Raw genomic sequence first — 15437 nt, forward strand, 5'->3', positions numbered from 1 at the left:
GTACCTTTGTACCTCAGTACCACTTTTGCCATGCATTCTCACACCACCTAATCAAATCCCTAGTTTCCTTCCAAGGATAGCTTGGGTACATTCAGTAATATCATAGATAGCGAGTTGGAAATGGACTTCAGAAACCATCTAGTTCAACTCCTTCATTTAACAAAGGAGGCTCAGGGCAGTGAAGTGACTTGCCCAGAGTCACACATAGGATCCTAGACCTACTGGTTGGAAGGGACTTGAGAGTCCAATTCCTTCAACTCTCCCGTTTGCAAAAAACATTGAATTCTCTTCACTATTATCCTCTAATAATAGAGTCCATATTTTTGTTGATGATTTTTCAGCAACCATCTTTCCCATCCTCTCTTTCTTCTCTTCCCCCTTCCCCAATTAAATAAGGCAGATGAAGATACTGAGAGTCAGCTGGATGAAGTTATTTGCCCAAGGACCCACAGCTCATAAGTATCGGAGGGAGATTTTGAACCCAGGATCTGGGGTTACATTTGGTGCTTTTTCCATTGCATCGTGCTGCCTCCCGTGCTCTTTTGCATATCTCTTTAGCTTCCTCTCCAGTTTCATTCCATAAGCTTACTTGTTATGATGTTATCATGCTTTTCCAACAATTCCCTTCTTGCATCAAACACCCAGGAGAGAAGCATCTGAGGGAATAAGATGCTTACCTTGAGGAAGTTCTTGCAAAGAATGTGTTTGCACTGTGCCAAGAGAATATATGGGTATATATGAGGCTGTCAGAAGACAAGGGACAAGAAGCATGAGCAGTAAATCAAAGAACATTTATTAAGCCCCTGCTATGTGTCAAGTACCATGTGCAAAAAAGAGTATCTCACATTGGATGGATTAATGTGACCCCAAACGAGGAACTTTGTCATCCAGGAGGAGTTACACACATTTGAGCTCATGACCTTTAAAAAAAAAATCAGTTTTATTGATACCTTTTCATTTTATACAGCATGTCCCAAAAGTCTTAGGGCAGTTTTAGGCTTTAAAGGCTTAAAACTGCACTGAGATTTTGGAAATATCCTGTATTAATTGGTTCTAGGCATTTATCTCCTTTGCCTCCCACCTGGGCCTGGAAATTGGACCCTCCCTTGTAACAAAGAAATGCAGGGAAGTGAAGAGTCCTTGAGTTCAGGCACTGTCGGGCGTTTTTTTTTGGTCTTGATGTTCCGAGAGCCTGATGTAGATGCTTAATGCATGCTTGCCAATTAAGCAAAAAACAACAAAACCCCAACAGATAAAGTAACTACACGTAGCACTGTACGTAACGTTCAGCCCTCGTAGTTCCGTCCCTCTCTGCCAAGAGGGGAGAGAGTATATTTTTCATCATCTGTTCTTTAGGACCATTACCAGTGTCTGAAATACTTAGAATCCAGCTTCTATTCAGTGATATTTTCATATATTCATATTACTGTAGTTTTAAAAAAATCTATATTCTCCTGCCTCTTTCGCTGTCTCTCTATCAGTTCATAGAAATATTCCCATACTGATCTACATCAAATTTCTGCAAGCTGCTTTCTCATTTTCCCAGTAGTTATTGTCAAAAAGAGAGGCCTTCCCCCTAGAAATTTTCTGTTCTTGGCTTTTGCAGATGCTAACCTGCCATCTTCACTTGGTTCTGGTTTTTGAAGACTATTGATCTACTTAGGCATTTTGTTTAAATGATTACCAAATGGTTTTGATTATTATGACTTCATATTATATTTTGATGTCTATTAATGCAGTACCCCCTTTATTCCCCCCCACTTTTTTTCAGATTTCTAGATTTTAGATCGTTTGCTTCTCGGAATACACTGTTGTTATTTTGTCCAGTTCTAAAAAGGATTTCCTTGGTCATTTGTTTACTATATTATTAAATGTATGCACTAATTTGGGTAATATTTTTTATTATATTTGCATAGCCTGATCATGGTCACTTTATACTTCTTTAGTTATTCATTTGCCTTGATTTTTGTAGTATTTTGTAGTTACTTATGGAGAACGTGTGTGTGTGTGTGTGTGTGTGTGATTAAATAGAGCTTTAAGTTCCTTGAGGGTATTGTGTTGCTATCTCCAGTGTCGGGCACATAGCAGGCACTTAATAAGTGCCTGCTGATTTGTGTTTGTAGGAGTTTAACTTTCAGATAATGTATACATTCTGTCGTTACTCTGAACATGATTTCTTTTATTGCTTGCTGTCTGGTTTTGTTAGTGGTACATTAAAATGCTGGTGATTTTTACAAATTTAACTTATATTTTGCAACCATGTTAAAGCTATTAACTGACTCAATTAGTTTCTTTTTTTGATTCTCTGGCATTTTCTAAGTACACTCCTATTTTATCCTCAACTGGGTTTTAGAGATGCTTTTGATTGCATTAAAGAAGGCCCATCCCTTCTGCATAGTTTTGTGGATTTCTGCTCCCTTGTTGGGAGACCAGGATCAGTTGGCCTTAGTGAATTTCTGGGATGGGGGAAGAAGTGAATTTAAAGAAGGGAGATGAGAAGAGAGAACCAGTCACTGTGAAACTTTTTAAGAAAAATATAATATTTCCTCCTGGGGTAGAGGATAAGGGTATCAACCCAGTGATGGTCACTGTGGGTCAGGGTCCTAAGCAAGTAGTCAGTCACATGGAAGTGGGAAGAGACTAATACGAACACCTGAAAGTCCGTAAAGAGCCTTAGACATGATATTTCATTTGAGCTTTACAATAACCCTGGAAGATAAGTATTATAGGCATTACTGTCTTCATTTTACAGATGAGGAAATTGAGGTTTAGTGAGGTTAAAGGACTTTGCCCAGAGTCACATGGCTAGCAAAGGTTACTGATGAAATTTGAAACAATGTCTTCTAACTTTGATTAGCATTCTACCTGCTGTCCCCCACTGGCCCCCATTACCTCCCCATTTCGAAGGGGGAACTAGATGAACACTTTTCTAACATGATCGGGCCATGCTCCACATGCAAGAGTTGTTGGTGCAATTCAGACAATTTTAAGGCTATAAATCAAAACCCTTCGAGAAATATCCTAGTGGATGAATAAAATACTCACCAACAGACTGATTCTCCTTGTCTTGAAGAGTATGTGTTTGCGTTGTCCCAAGTGAGCAAAAGGGTGCACAGGAGCCTGTTAGAGAAAGGAGAATCCCTTTACATAGATTGAGAGATTGTGGCCCAGCCTCCCTCTGTCTTAGCTTGAATCAAGAGTTTCAGGTCACAGCAAGAGTTGAAGACATCTGTGTCTATATTTTTTGGAGAGCTTGGAAGACTTGGTATTTTTGCATAGGGTTTAAGTTCAGTCATGGGCCCCGAAGCATTCTGGCTTCTTGTACTGTGGGATGGATATGAATGGTGGGTGTAATTAGAGAAGTTAGATGGGAGAGCCGGTTGTTACTGTATATTAGCAAACACAGAGTCACAGCAATGAACAGAGATTATGACTGCCAGGGTAGAGTATGAAGATGATGCAATATCAGTGCTTATAATCACTGGCAATTTCTTATGCATGTACTCCATGGGCTGAAATGGTAGGGCAATAATAACTAGCATTCAGAGGGTACCTGGAAATTTACCCAAAAAAATGCAGCAGCTTTATATACGTTGTCTCATTTGAGGTAGGTACTATGCGGGGCAGTGGGGATCAGAGGGGTTTAGCGACTTGCTCATGGTCTTAGCTAGGAAGTATCAGAGGACAGATCTGTACCCAGGTCTTTTTGACTGCACGCTCAGCATTCTATCCACAATACCAGGCTGCATCACCACTTAGGACACCTTTTAAAAATGCCTGGAGTACATGGGGAATGGTCCACATGCAGTGTCATACTGTGCTTCATGTGATTTCTATGCACTGTGAGGCCATTAATCCAAACCCTTAAAGAGAAGGTTAGTGGCTCAGTAGAGGCATTCTTACCTCCATTCAGAATGTCTTCTCCCTGTAAAGCATACGTTTGTATCGGTTCGGTGGTATACACAGGTACGTATGTGGCTGTAAACAGAGAAAGAAAAGCACATGGAAAAGAGGTTCACATTGCACAGGGACCGGCCCAGACTTTCCTCTTCTACGTGCACTAGAAGCTTTATTGCCCAAGAGCAAGTCTCCTTCACCACACTGTGGGGAGGAGGAGTTGGAGAAGCTACTACAGGACTGGACTAGAGGAGAAAGTGAATGCTGTCTTTATTTCCCGAGGTTAGAGGATGGAGTCTGCAGAGTCTAACCAAGAAGGTTGACTTTGATTGCCAGGAAATTCTAAACCATATTACTAAAGGGATGGTTAGTGAATCTCTAGAAAAGAAAGCAGTGATCACAAAAAAAACCCCAAACCAAACCATTATGACTTCATCAAGAACAGGTCATGGCCAAGTAAATATTTATTACTAAAATGGTAAAATAAGGGGAACGCTCCAGTGTATATAGTCTGCCTAGATTTGAGCAAAGAGTTTGAAACGATATTTCACGTTATTCTGGTGGAGAAGATGGTGAGATGTGGGCTTATCTAGTACAGTTAGATTCTGACTGATTGCCTGGAGTAGTCATTAATGTTTCCATGTCAACTTGGAAGGACTTCAGTAGCATGGCCCAGTCATCTGTGCTTAGACCTATTCTATTATGTATTTTTATCAGTGACTTATTTAAAGGCACAGGAGGAATATTTAACAGTTTGCAGATGCTGCAAAGCTAGAAGGCATATCTACCTAGCATAATAGATGGCAGACTCAGGATATAGCCTGTCAAAATTTGTCTGTAGGCTAGCAGAGTGAATGAATCAGTAACTGAGAGTTCTATGGTACTTGAGAGTCTGCGAGAAGCTTTGGCTCATTTGAGGATCCTTATTTGATGTTGGTCCTATGGCTCCTATTGGCCTCATTTTATAGATGAGGCCACTGAGGCTAAGAGAAATTAGGTGACCTGCCCATAGTCATAGTACCCAGATCTCCCTGTCTCAGTGTCCAGCATTCTCTCTGCAATGTCATGCCACCTTCCTTTTAGCACATCTTTCCATCAAAATTGAGACACCATGTACCTCTAGTGGTCATAGACGTAATTCACGTGACTTCCATACATTGCTAAGATTTGAATCAAAATCCTTAGCGCTGAGTTTTTTCACTTGGCTTCTGTGAATTTGCTTTTAAAAAGTATTTCAATGACATTTTAATATACTTGGTTTCCTTTGCAATTGTATATACTTTATGTTATGCAGTTAAGAACATAATTCTGAGAAAGGGTCCCTACGCTTCACCAGCCTACCAACAGGTACAACCTGGCACGACAAACGTAAAGAAGCCTGCCTCAGGGAGAAAAGATTCTAAATGGCTCCATGAGGAAATCCTCACCTGTTTGCACACTGTCCTTGTCTTGAGCAGTAAATGTTTGTACTGGGTCCGTAGTAAATAAAGGTACGTATGTGGCTGTAAAAAGATAGAGAAGGAAAACACCTGGGAAAGATGGTCACATTGTAGGGGGCTGACATAGTCTCTCTTGTTCCATGTGGAACAAAAGCTGCATCCCCCCTCCCCATGGAAATGGAGGGTTGGAGGCTTTGGACTTGGCACCACCTTAATGGTCACTAGAAGCAGGCTGGCTCTTTAGGCTGTGGGGTGGAGGCCTTAGAGGAGAGAGATGGGCTGGCAGAGACATTTATTCGGAAACAGGACTCCCCAGAGAAATACGGAAACACCAACTCCCAGGCTCAAAATTCAGATGACATAAGTACTGAAGCTATGTATAGGAACCCAATTTCCTTTATCCTGCTTGGGTGCTGGGGGCCAGGAAGATAACCTGATAGCTCTCATTTACCTGGTGCTTGAAAGTCTGCTAAGGCTTGGCTCGTGGTCACAGTTGTAGACCCATGAGTTCTTGGGCATAAAGCTTCCACACTTTGTGTTTGGTGCCTTCCTACAAGCCAGTGACATAAGCACCACAGATTTTATCATTCCCATTACAGAGCTGAGGAAATTGAAACTCAGAGATGAAGTGACTTGCCCAGAGTCACACCTGAGGCTATCTTCCAAATCACTGTCTTCCTGACTCCAAGCCCAGTATTCTATCCATTGTAATTGACTCCTTTAATAAGCCGTCGCCAGTATAGGGAAACCTGGCCAGTGAACACCTCATTCTTGGTCAGGTCCCCTGTATAGAGAAATGCATCTTTCTGTTCCACTTAGATAGCACAAGTGCCTTCCTGGATCCACGGCACTGGTGTTCATAACAGGTACTTTGTGTGCTGGCAGTGTTCGAGAATAAGTGACATTGACTTTATGCTTTCTCATGGATAAAGAGCTGGCCTTGGGGCCACATCCTCCCTCTGACCCATCCTGGCATTGTTATCCTGGGCAAGTCATTGAAACTCTCAGCACTCTAGGCAACCCTGAATGGGTTTAAAGGCAGTTATCTATACCAGTGAGGTCACAGTTCCTGTCTCTCTCCCTCATAACTCTGAGGTCCCTATTTTATCAAAGAGAAAACTGGGGTCCAGAGAGGCTCAGTGATCACTTTCTTGGGGATTTTAGCAGATCTCATGAATTCAATAAACATCTCAGATGGTTCCCACTAAGCAGCATATGTGGTGCTCATCCCTCCCACCAGCCCCACCCCCACCCCCCCCATCACCAGTGTCTGCTGGATACTTTTATCTGGCTATTCCACAAATATGAAACACAGCACATTCCAACCAGAACTCGTCTTCTCTCCTAAACTCCACCCACCCTTCTCTTAACTTCCCTTGATATTTTTCGAAGACACCACCATCCTTTTAGTCATCCAGGCTTCTAACCCCAGAGCCATCCTCAGCTCTCAGTCCTCCTGCACTCTCCACTTCTAATCAGCTGGCATCAATTCTACCCCCACAGCTTTTCTCCTGTTTGTCACATCTTTACTCAAATGAAGATCCCCTCTCCCCCCATCCTAGCCTTCATCACCTCTCCCCCGATCTATTGCAGTAACTTCCTAATAGGTCTCCCTGCCTCTAGCCTCTTCCCCTCTCTAAACCATCCTCTACACACCTGCCCAACTGCTACCTGTAAAGTGGGCATCTGTCCAATTCTCAAGGAACTTCAGGTTCTCTTTACTACCTTGTGGGAAAAATACACATTCCTCGGTTTGGCATCTGAAGCTCTTCCAAATCTGGCTCCAATGAATCTTTCCAGACTGATTTTGCATTACCAGCCAGTTTTCACTTAATATCAATGGCCGTGAAGCAAACGTCTTAGAAAAGGAGACAGCAAACAAGTGCATTCTAAAGATAAACTCACCTATACTCGGATTGTCTTTGTCTTGATAAGGTTGGATGTCCATTGTGCTGAAGGAATTTCCAGGTGCTTCTGCACCTGTGCCTAGGGGAAAGCGAGAGCCTGGTAAGCCAAAGAACATCTCCTGGATGGACCACTGGCAGAGAGTGGTAGGCATTTGGGGGCACGGGCTTTTACAGATGACAGGAACTCAGAGTTTTTCACCATGAACCAACTTCCACACACATTTTCCAGGGGCTCGAAGGGTCTGGCAAGAACAACAGCTAGCTCTTCTATGGATAGTGCTTTAAAGATAGCAAAGGGTGTTATACAGGTCACCTCCTTTGAGCCTCACAACCCACTTGGGAAATAGTGACTTGCAGGAATGATCCCCATTTTACAGACCAGCAAAGAGAAGCTAAAAGGCAAAGTTATCATCACATGACTAGTAAGTATCTGAGGCTGGGTTCTAACTCGTGTTTTCCCACTTTTGAGGCAACATGTCATCTGCTATGCCAAGCTGCCATCCTAAGTTCATTTTTCTGTACAGGAAAACCTGTTCTTCAGGCACCTTGCTCTTGCCAGATGAAAACGTATATATGCACTTAGATAACAGGGCAGCTGGGCGGCACTGCAGTGGATAGAGTGCTGGGCCTGGAGTCGGGAATCCTCTTCTTCTCAACCTCAGACTTACTAGCTGTGTGACCCTGGGCATGTCACTTCACCCTGTTTACCTCAGTTTCCTCATCTGGAAAATGAGCTGGAGAAGGAAATGCAAGCTGCTCCAATATTTCTGCCAAGAAAACCCCCATTGGGGTCACAGAGGGCTGTCTAGGACTGAAATGACTGAACAATAAAACTCACATAACACAGATGCCATCCTCAAGCAATGATCCGGATATTGTAAAAGGTTCTTTATCATAACAAGTTGAAAACTTCACTGGCTGAGATTCTGGTTATTGATGCTAATGTGGGGAAAATCTGGGTGTAGCCTCTTAGCATCAGGGAATTCAGCAAAATTGAGATCAGGATTAGGCCACCCAAGGACCAGGATCCAGTGAGGAATTCAGCTGCTGGAAATAGAGTGACGTTCCCTGGGGGCTGGAGTGGATACATCAGGAAGACCAATGCCTTGCTATGCTTGGGAACTATTAACATAGTGTCAGGGAGTCCTTGCTTTAAATCCTGCCTTTGCTAATTAATAGTTGTATGTCCCTAGGCAAGTACCTTTACCTTTTGACCTCAGTTTCTGAAAAATGGGGATAATTGTAGCTTCAGTATTACAGGCTGCTTGGCAGAAAGCATTCCGAGCAAATGATAGGAAGACCTGGGCAAGTCCTAGCCTTGATATATTCTCTGTGACTCTGGGAAAATCACTTAACAACTCTGTGCCTCACGGGCCTCCTGAAGACTCGAAGGTGCAGAATAGGTACTGATCAGTATTGTTAGACTAAGGTTCTTCACCAGGACTGTATTATGTCAGTGACATAAGTAAAAAAACCCCTATATCTGAAGGATATCATGGGGCTCAGACTTGCTAACAATTATAAGGTATTTTGCAAACTCTAAAACATTTTACACAATTCATAAGTTGTATAGGTATTATATGTATATTTATGTGATACATACATATTTATGCATGTACGTGTTATGCATGTATGTATATATATGTGTACATGTATTTATGTGTGTTTGTATGTGTATGTATACATATTTATGTGTGCATCTGTTATATATACATATTTATGCATGCATATCTACGTATCTATTTCTGTGTATGCATACATGTGTGCATACATGTGTTTATGTGTATGTGTGTATATACGTGTGTGCACATATGTGTTTGTGTGTATGTGTATACATACCCATGGCCACACTTGTACTGAATGTTACTCATGATACCTCCCTGCTTTCTCAGTGGGGCTCAGCCTATAGGGCAGGGTTGATGGAGGGAGGATGCTGGAGCCAGCTCAAACAGTAAGAGAGAAAACTGTTAAACTTTGTGAGCATTTACATCTGGAAAATTGGCAAATGTTACAAATCAGGGTGTGATTTCTTGTTTCGTTGATTGTGTGGACAAGAAAGTGATGGATAAAACGTTCATAACACAGATTCAAGTTGAAGGTGTGTTCTATTCTCTCCTCCCTCCTAGAGCCCTTTTTTAGCCATTTCCCAGTTAACCCATTTCCTGGTTAGAGGGATGTGGGGGTGGGGGAATCCTGGCACAATATTCCAATTAGCCTGTGTCCCATTATCATCTCATTCACTTGAGTAATATAGAAATGACAGATGGAAAGCGACAGGTTTAGAACCAGAGGGAGCCTTGGAAGTGACCTAGCCCAAGAGGAGGAATCTGAAGCCCAGAGCAGAAGTGACTTGGCCAAGGTCACACAGCTAGTCCTAAGTGGCAGAACTATGCCCAAAGGGCTATAAAAATGTGCCTATCCTCTGACCTGGTAGTGCAATAGCACTCCTAGGGCTGTATCCCAAAGAGATCATACAAATGGGAAAAAGATCCACATGTACAAAAATATTTATAGCGGCTCTTTTTGTGGTGGCAAAGAATTGGAACTTGAGGGTACTTCCTGTGCTAGTACACCATGCTGCCTCCCTCATGGCACCATAGGATCTGCAATCAGTGTAGGGGAGCAAATTGGGGGCCTGGGCACTTTAGGAAGAGTGTTTATTTCCTTATTGTTGAAATCGTCACTGAGTCAGGCTCAGTGATGGTTCAAATCCTGAGGCTCCAAAGCAGCCAGAGACAAAATAAAGAGTCTCATTAACAGAAGGACTTCAGTTTACCTCACTTGAGGGACAGTGGCCTTGCTGCGCCAAATTAAAGAGCAGGGCTTGACTTGATTTTCTGTTTAACGCTCATGTGTTCCCAATAATTGTTCAAAAATGGTATACATATACATTCCTATTAAACATATTTTCACATTAGTGATATTGTAAGGAAGAATTAGAACCAATAGAAGGAAACACAAGAAAGAGGAAACAAAACAAAACACAAAAGAAAAAAGCAAATAGTATGCTTCAATCTGCATTCAAACTCCATAGTTCTTGACTTTTGGAGTTGTCTTAGATCCTTGCATTGCTGGGAATGGCTAAGTCTATCAATGTTAAGTCACGGCACAGCATCACTGTTACTGTGTGCAGTGTTCTCCTGGTTCTGCTCACTTCACTCAGCATCAGACCATCCAAGTCTTTCCAGGTTTTTCTGAAGTCTGCCTGCTCATCATTTCTTACAGCACACTAGTATTCCATTACATTCATATACCACAGCTTGTTCAGCCATTCCCCAATGGATGGGCATCCTCTCAAGTTCCAATTCTTTGCCACCACAAAAAGAGCCACTATAAGTATTTTTGTACATGTGGATCTTTTTCCCATTTGTATGATCTCTTTGGGATACAGCCCTAGGAGTGCTACTAGGTCAGAGGATAGGCACATTTTTATAGCCCTTTGGGCATAGTTCCAAAATGCTCTCCAAAATGGTTTATAGGAGCTCTTTATAGGAAATAGTCAGATCTAAATAACCACATTTACCATGACTTTATTTGTGTGAAAAGTGTTTTGTAATTGTGTTCATATAGTTCCTGAGTTTGTTGGACCAGCATCATAATACTGAGTGCCAGTGTTCTAACCCTATGAGGCTCTGAAAGCTTTTGTACCAAGTAACTTTTCTAGCAAAGATGTCAGTCTTGTGAGGGCTCAAAGTCTGTGTAACTTAGAACTGGAGGTAAGATTTGCATTTCTGCAATAACGTCAGGTGCATGCATATGCAAAATTGAGTTTTACAGGTGCTGACTTGCAGGTCACAGCATATGAACTTACTTTTTAGGCAAATTTATGAAGCCTCAAAATTTCTCTGGTTTCCAGCACTGTCCCTGAGAGGATAAGGGTGTGTGTGGGAGGGAGAAAATACCACAGGATAGGCCACCCTGCTGCTCCATGAATGAATCTGCTTCCCCATCTCCACCCTTGTAATTTGTCCTGGAAACACTAATGAAATCAACACTAACAACTGTTGATCCAAGCTCCTTCTCTTGACCTCAGCTGCCCCACATGCATGGTCTTCTCCCATTAAAACATAAGCCCCCTGAGGGTGGAGACTGTCTCAGTTTCATACTTGTATTTGAGCACCTGGCATATCTTTGTGTAATCCCCAAATCCCAACAATTGTTCGAGGTGAAAAGGTCACAAGCTATGCTCAGTGATGCTAAGTCGTCTCCACATGCAGCAGTTGAAGTTGCTGGTCATTGTGACATGTGACCAGGGACTGTAGTCCATTGAGGCTGCAGTCTTACTCTGACCTTCTTTTCCCACTTCTTCCCATGTTTATGTCCTTATGTCTTGGGAGCCCTGAGAGCACCTACCTGAAGACATGAGAGATTTTCTTCTTCCCTCCTGCTCCTCTGGACTGCTGTGGGCTCTGAAAGGATAAGGTAACAGAACAGAGAGCGTGAGGTTCAAAGGAAACATAGTTGCAACTGTGGAAATGCTCTCACCCCGAGGTCAGGTTGTACCAGTACCCATTAGACATGTGACCTGCAGGTCACACAAGGAGTAAGTAGAAAAACTGGAGCTCTACCCCAGGCTTCCTGGTGCTCACAGGGCTATTATAGCACAGTAACTTCCATGCTAATTCCTGTAGGGGAAAGTGAGCTCTTTTATAGGGAACACATGATCATATATGGAGGGTTCTAAGAGGTCACCTAATCCAACTCCTTCATTTTACAAATAAAGAAACTGAGGCACAGAGGCATTAAAGGACTTGAATAAGTCACAGAGGCATCAGGTAATAGACCTGGGAATGGAACTCAGGGCTTCTGGTTCCAAACATGCTTTCTACTGTAGCAGAAGTCACTTCCTGACTCCATCACAGTGCAGTAAAGAGGCAGTTGGAGGGAAAAACTGCTAGGATGGGGGAGGGGGGGATGGGAAGGAGGGAAAGCAGATTCAAAATTCCTCCACTGGTTATGTGCCAGGCACTGTGCTAAGCAGTTTTTAACAAATATTAACTCATTGGATCCTCCCAACAACCCTTCATAGCAGGTGCTACTATTATTCTTATTTAGAAGTTCAGTGACTTGACTAGGGTCATACAGCTATAACATAAGGCCAGATTTTGAATTCAAATTTTCCTGATTTTAGACCCAGTGTTCTATGCACTGCCTCCCAGTGGCCTCCTTACGGCCCCAGCCAAATTCCTTAACACCTTAATATACCCAGACGATTCTAAGATAGAAATCACCCTCAGTAAGATAGAAGACCCTCAGTTGCCTACCTGCTGTTGGTGGAGGGGTTTTTTTCACCTGCAATTCGCTAGATGGATGAAATCAGGCCTTTGGATAAAATAAAAAACTGAAGAGCCTGCCTACCCTTGGTGTTGCCACCAAGAGGTCCTCTCCCCGTCTGGATCAGTGTAACTTCCTTCCTGTGATAGGGTATAGGCGGAGTCTATTTGCAGTTAACCAATTGGGTGCAGTTGGGGGATCTTCCACCAATGAAATTAGTAAGTTCCAATTCTGTCTCCTGGGCAGCAAACAGGCAGAAGACCTTTCCAAGACCTTTCATGATGCCAAATATGGGCACAGCAGCCATTACAATGAGCTGTTTTTTTTTTTTTAAACCTAGCAATCTATGATTCTCTGACACTTTTTTAAAAGTAAAAATTCTGGGGGCAGCTAGGTGGTACAGTCGGTAAAGCACTGGCCATGGACTCAGGAAGCCCTGAGTTCAAATCTAACCTTAGACACATAACCCTCACTAGCTGTGTGACTCTGGGCAAGTCACTTAATCCCAACTGCCTCACCAAACAGTAAATAATTAAATAAATATATAAGTAAATAAAAGTAGAAATTCTCTGTGTTAGAATTCAAAGGTCTTCCACAATTTAGCTCTAAAGTATTTACCTGAATTGAGGCCCTGGCACTTACCGGAGCAACTCTCAATAGTATCTTCAGCAACAGTCCCTCAGGAACCTTCTGCTGCCAGATCTGTGACCCTGTGAAAGGTTCACTTCAGAGGACCAAAACAAGTAACAATCCTGGAAAGAGACCAGGTCTCATTGAGGAGGCAACAGCTGATGCAAAAGCTCCAATGAGCATTAAGGAAAGCAAGGGGCCTGGGTGGGGGAGGAGAATTGGGGTCATCAAGAGGTGAAGAGGTGAAAAGGCCAACAGTGAAGCAGAAGGGTTTTATAAGGTCAAATGCAGAGTCAGGGGCGGGCCTGAGCCACCTCCATTTCCCCATGCCATACTGTTGCCTGCCCCTAGGAGGGGCTGCTTGGCTTTCTGTGCCCTCCCTGACTAGATCAACCTCACCCCGCCAGGAAGAGTGGTACTGCTGCTCCCTGTGAACCTCTTCCCCACCTTTGACAGTCCATTTCTCCTTCCCCCCTGCAGTGCCTGGACTCTATCTGGAGTTCCATGGAAAGAGCCTGATGGACCTTCAGCACAGAGCATGAAAGGGGATCTGAAGTGCATCAGAATTAATAGTAGTAGTAATAATAATAATAATAATATAATAATAATAATAATAATAATAATAATAATAAATAACAACTAGCATTAACCCCTACTATGGGCCAGGCACTGCAGTAAGTGCTTTAGAAATATGATCCCATTTTTATCTTCAAAGTAACTCAGGGAGGTAGGTGATACAGTCCAATGCTTGGTCCTATCTCCTCCATAATCTGGATGCCCAACTCCCTCATTTTTCAAAGAAGGAAAACAAGCCCAAAGAGAGGAAGGGGCTTCTATAAAACCACCCAGTTAGTGGCAGAGCCAGGATTTGAAACCAAGGTCTCCTGAAATCCAATCCAGTACACTACTGTGCTCTCCCTCATTGGAATTTACAGAGTTTGCAAAGCACATTTCCTTATCTCATCCTTGCAATAAGTCTGTAAAATAGGTACTATTCTCATCCCCAATTTGCAGATGAAGAAACTGAGGCCCAGGGAGAGGTAAGTGACTTTCAGAGATAGCGTGGTGTGCCTTTCTTGGATATCGAATGACCCTGGCAAGTCACAAAACCTCTCAGTCTCAGTTCCTCCATCTCTGAAATGAGGATTAAAAGTACTGCCTACCTTGCACAGTTGTTGCAAGGACAAAATGATATAATAAATGCAATGTGCTTTGGAAACTTTAAAACACCATATCATGAGCTGCCATTATCCTTTAAGATCACCTAAAACCAAGATTTGAACCCAAGTCCACCAAATTCAAATGCAACACACGTATCACTTGTTATTAGCATGGAATAATAAAAAGTTAGCTCCTTAACAAGGATACAACAGGCGGTGACCCATTCTTTCTTTGGCCAACTTCTCTTGCCCCTGACCACACATGGATCTGTGCAAAGACTGTATATGCTCATTCATATTCTTACATACCCCTTTATCACCTTGCCTTCACACTTGGTCATATTGGAAATTGTTCCACAAATTCCAGTAAAAGAAAACGTGGTACTGCATTGGACTGGATTTCAAGAGTCCCTTGATTCTAATTCTAGTTCTGCCCTTAGCATTATGACCTTCTAGAAGTGCCCTGCTTCTGTAATTTAAGGGAACTGAGCATCCAGACTGCAAAAGGGATGGGATCAAGCAGGCCTCATCATCATTTCTTTGCCCATCACATCAAAATATGAGAGACCGGTTTGACCCGAACAAAAAGTCCCAATCCAGAAAGTGAGGCTGGAAATATAAGTAGACAGAAGAAAAAACTAAATACAAGAAAGAAATACTATGCCTGGGAGGTAAATCCAGAAGAAGTTGGTAACTTTCCAACACATTCAAGTATAACTTCAAATAAAAAAAAAAAAAGGCTTGGCCCCAAGGGATTCCAAGAGAATCTAGAAAAAAATGAAGCAAGATATTTAAAAAAAATTAAATGTGTTCTGGAGGGGGAAAATGAAAAGAAAATAACAGAAGATGGAAAACCTTATAAAAATAGTGAACACCCTGAAAAATGAGATAGGAGCAATTAGAATTCAAAAACTCCATGACACAACAAAAATATTAAAATGATGTCAAAAGGTCAAAAAATTTTAAAGAAAAATATAAGGCACTTTCTGCCAAAAAGAACTGACCTAAAAAACAAATCCAGGAGACGTCATCTAAGAATCATTGGCTACATAAAACACGCAATGAAAAAGGCCTTTTCCGTATTTCAAAGAATCATAGATAAACTGCCCAGGCCTATTAGAACTAGAGGG

At 42.3% G+C, this 15437-nt stretch overlaps 1 protein-coding gene across 3 annotated transcripts in view; it reads right to left on the reverse strand.

Moving 5' to 3' along the window:
- The window catches only part of LOC110199813 (uncharacterized), a 69837-nt gene that overhangs the window by 20831 nt on the left and 33569 nt on the right, over positions 1 to 15437 (reverse strand). Inside the window, exons 3-10 of one of the 3 annotated variants that reach the window (XM_078147734.1) lie at positions 13160 to 13269; positions 11597 to 11652; positions 7242 to 7322; positions 5788 to 5886; positions 5325 to 5399; positions 3904 to 3978; positions 3046 to 3120; positions 678 to 710 (exon numbers count right to left, since the gene is read on the reverse strand). In XM_078147734.1, the coding sequence (XP_078003860.1) occupies positions 678 to 710; positions 3046 to 3120; positions 3904 to 3978; positions 5325 to 5399; positions 5788 to 5886; positions 7242 to 7322; positions 11597 to 11606 (448 nt within the window). In that variant the 5' untranslated portion in view covers positions 11607 to 11652; positions 13160 to 13269. Of the gene's footprint in view, positions 1 to 677; positions 744 to 3045; positions 3121 to 3903; positions 3979 to 5324; positions 5400 to 5787; positions 5887 to 7241; positions 7323 to 11596; positions 11653 to 13159; positions 13270 to 15437 lie in introns of all 3 variants that reach the window. The other 2 variants (XM_020974791.2, XM_078147735.1) reach the window with 2 other exon arrangements.

This window comes from Phascolarctos cinereus, unplaced genomic scaffold (genome assembly GCF_003287225.1).
Source record: "Phascolarctos cinereus isolate Bilbo 61053 unplaced genomic scaffold, phaCin_HiC Scaffold_8;HRSCAF=390, whole genome shotgun sequence".
Taxonomy (NCBI): domain Eukaryota; kingdom Metazoa; phylum Chordata; class Mammalia; order Diprotodontia; family Phascolarctidae; genus Phascolarctos; species Phascolarctos cinereus.